Source organism: Diaporthe amygdali (assembly GCF_026229845.1).
Source record: "Diaporthe amygdali strain CAA958 chromosome Unknown NODE_83_length_14751_cov_70_714052, whole genome shotgun sequence".
NCBI classification, from domain to species: domain Eukaryota; kingdom Fungi; phylum Ascomycota; class Sordariomycetes; order Diaporthales; family Diaporthaceae; genus Diaporthe; species Diaporthe amygdali.
In genome coordinates this window covers 2,717-4,399 of record NW_026517103.1, presented here as the reverse complement: position 1 = coordinate 4,399, position 1,683 = coordinate 2,717, and the positions used below count along the sequence as shown (strand labels likewise).

Genomic DNA, 1,683 nt, shown 5'->3' with positions numbered 1-1,683 from the left:
ATGGCATCTTCGACGCCCGCAACGAGCTTCAGCAGCGACGATAGCAAACATCGTGGGCGTCCAACCAAGCGCAAGGCCCAGATGGCCCAAACGCCGTACGCGCTGCCATCTCCCAAACGATCCGACGCAGGCAGCGACGTGGACCGCGACGCGCACGACACATCGGAGAAGGCGGATGCGGCCGTCGTCGAACAAGCATACCGGGCGATCTGGGATAGCTTTTGCGGACGCCTAGTGAGGTCGACCGTCAAATTTCCCCTGCAATACCAACAATCATACGACGAGCTATACCAGAAACTTGAGGAGCATCGAGTGCCTGGGTTATTGGCATACTTTCAAGGGTTCGGACACCCGCATCATTTAGACCTGCCTGGCCTGGCTGGCCTGCCCTGCTTGGTACGTGGATTGCCACATCAAGCCATGGCCATACTTTGGACAGCCTTCCGTATACGACACATGCTATCATATTTCTCACTTTGCTTCGTTGATGTGGTCGTCTCTCACTTACACCGGCGAGTGGATAGTTCAAGAGCGAATTTAAAGCAGCGGGATCCTCGTTACCCAAGGTTATGCGCAATTCCGGCACCTCCATCTCCATCCGATCTCAACCCAGGATACGTTATTAAAACATCATCTCTGTCGTGATAACAGGGAACATGCAAAAATACCTGCTTTTGTTCTCTTTCTGTGATGGGAGAAGCTACATCCAAAGGTGCATGCCGCGGCCCTTGCTAGTCTCTTCTGGTGATGCAAGCCCAACTCCCTGCTGATCGTTCTTGAACTTTGAAGCGCCTGAGAGCTGTGTCGTCGTAAGTGTTGCTTCAACGAAGTGGTGATCAACTATCTTGCTTGTGAAGCCTCTCAGACATATGGGCGAAGCGATACCAAGGTCCGCGAGAGCATCTCATCAAAAGCAAAGCCATTGCCTGCATTGCACGCGTGGCATGGAGCTCAACGTTAGAATGTGTTTTGAAAATATCTGGCGAGTTGTAATACTGCGTGTCCTGGGATTTGCGGTACGTCGAAACGCTCCAGAACTCACGAATCTTTCGCCTTGAGTTCCACGAGAATTAAACACATTCATTTCTTCGGATTGTCGAAGAGAAGGGATGTGACGCGTCAGGAACAGCATCACCCTGTAAATCAGCGCCGAAGCAAATTCGAGGCAACCTTCAGACAATATCATACAAGACTCTCCCTTTGTAAGCCTCATTCAGCATATGTATAACCGTCATGCCGCCCCTGCGGAACCCTTGTCGTCTTTCATGTAGCAGCAGAAGGCCTCTCTCGAGCCCTCCATGTCATCGACCTGGTGTTGAGTTGCATTACATCGTTTGCAATCATGGTGACATTTCTCCTGCTATGAAGCGGTCAGTGTTGGCCTGTAGTTTGCAGAACGTACGTACATGATTGCTCCGAGAGTTGCGGAAAAACCGGAGCAATAAGTTCCATAATGAACCCATGTTGAATACAAAGTCAGTCAGGAGGAGGCAAAGCACATGGTAATATCGTGGCGCGAATCCATTAGCATCAGGATGACCACGAGAAACACAGCTTATTATAATACTCCGGGGCCAGCTCATGCGTTCATTTGTTTTGGGACGAAAGAAAATGGGAACAGGTCTGCGACGCGAGGCCCAGTTGAATTTGCTGCAGATCAAAAGCAAGTCATATAGAGGAAGT

The 1,683-nt window shown here is 50.4% G+C and overlaps 1 protein-coding gene across 1 annotated transcript; it reads left to right on the top strand.

The window, feature by feature from the left end:
- Positions 1 to 961, top strand: J7T55_010044 (uncharacterized protein; the record flags this gene model as incomplete). The annotated part of the gene is made up of 3 exons (XM_053136268.1): positions 1 to 396; positions 790 to 809; positions 880 to 961. 3 exons carry the CDS (start codon positions 1 to 3, stop codon positions 959 to 961), a joined length of 498 nt encoding a protein of 165 aa, XP_052986141.1.
- Between the last annotated feature and the right edge of the window lie 722 nt (positions 962 to 1,683).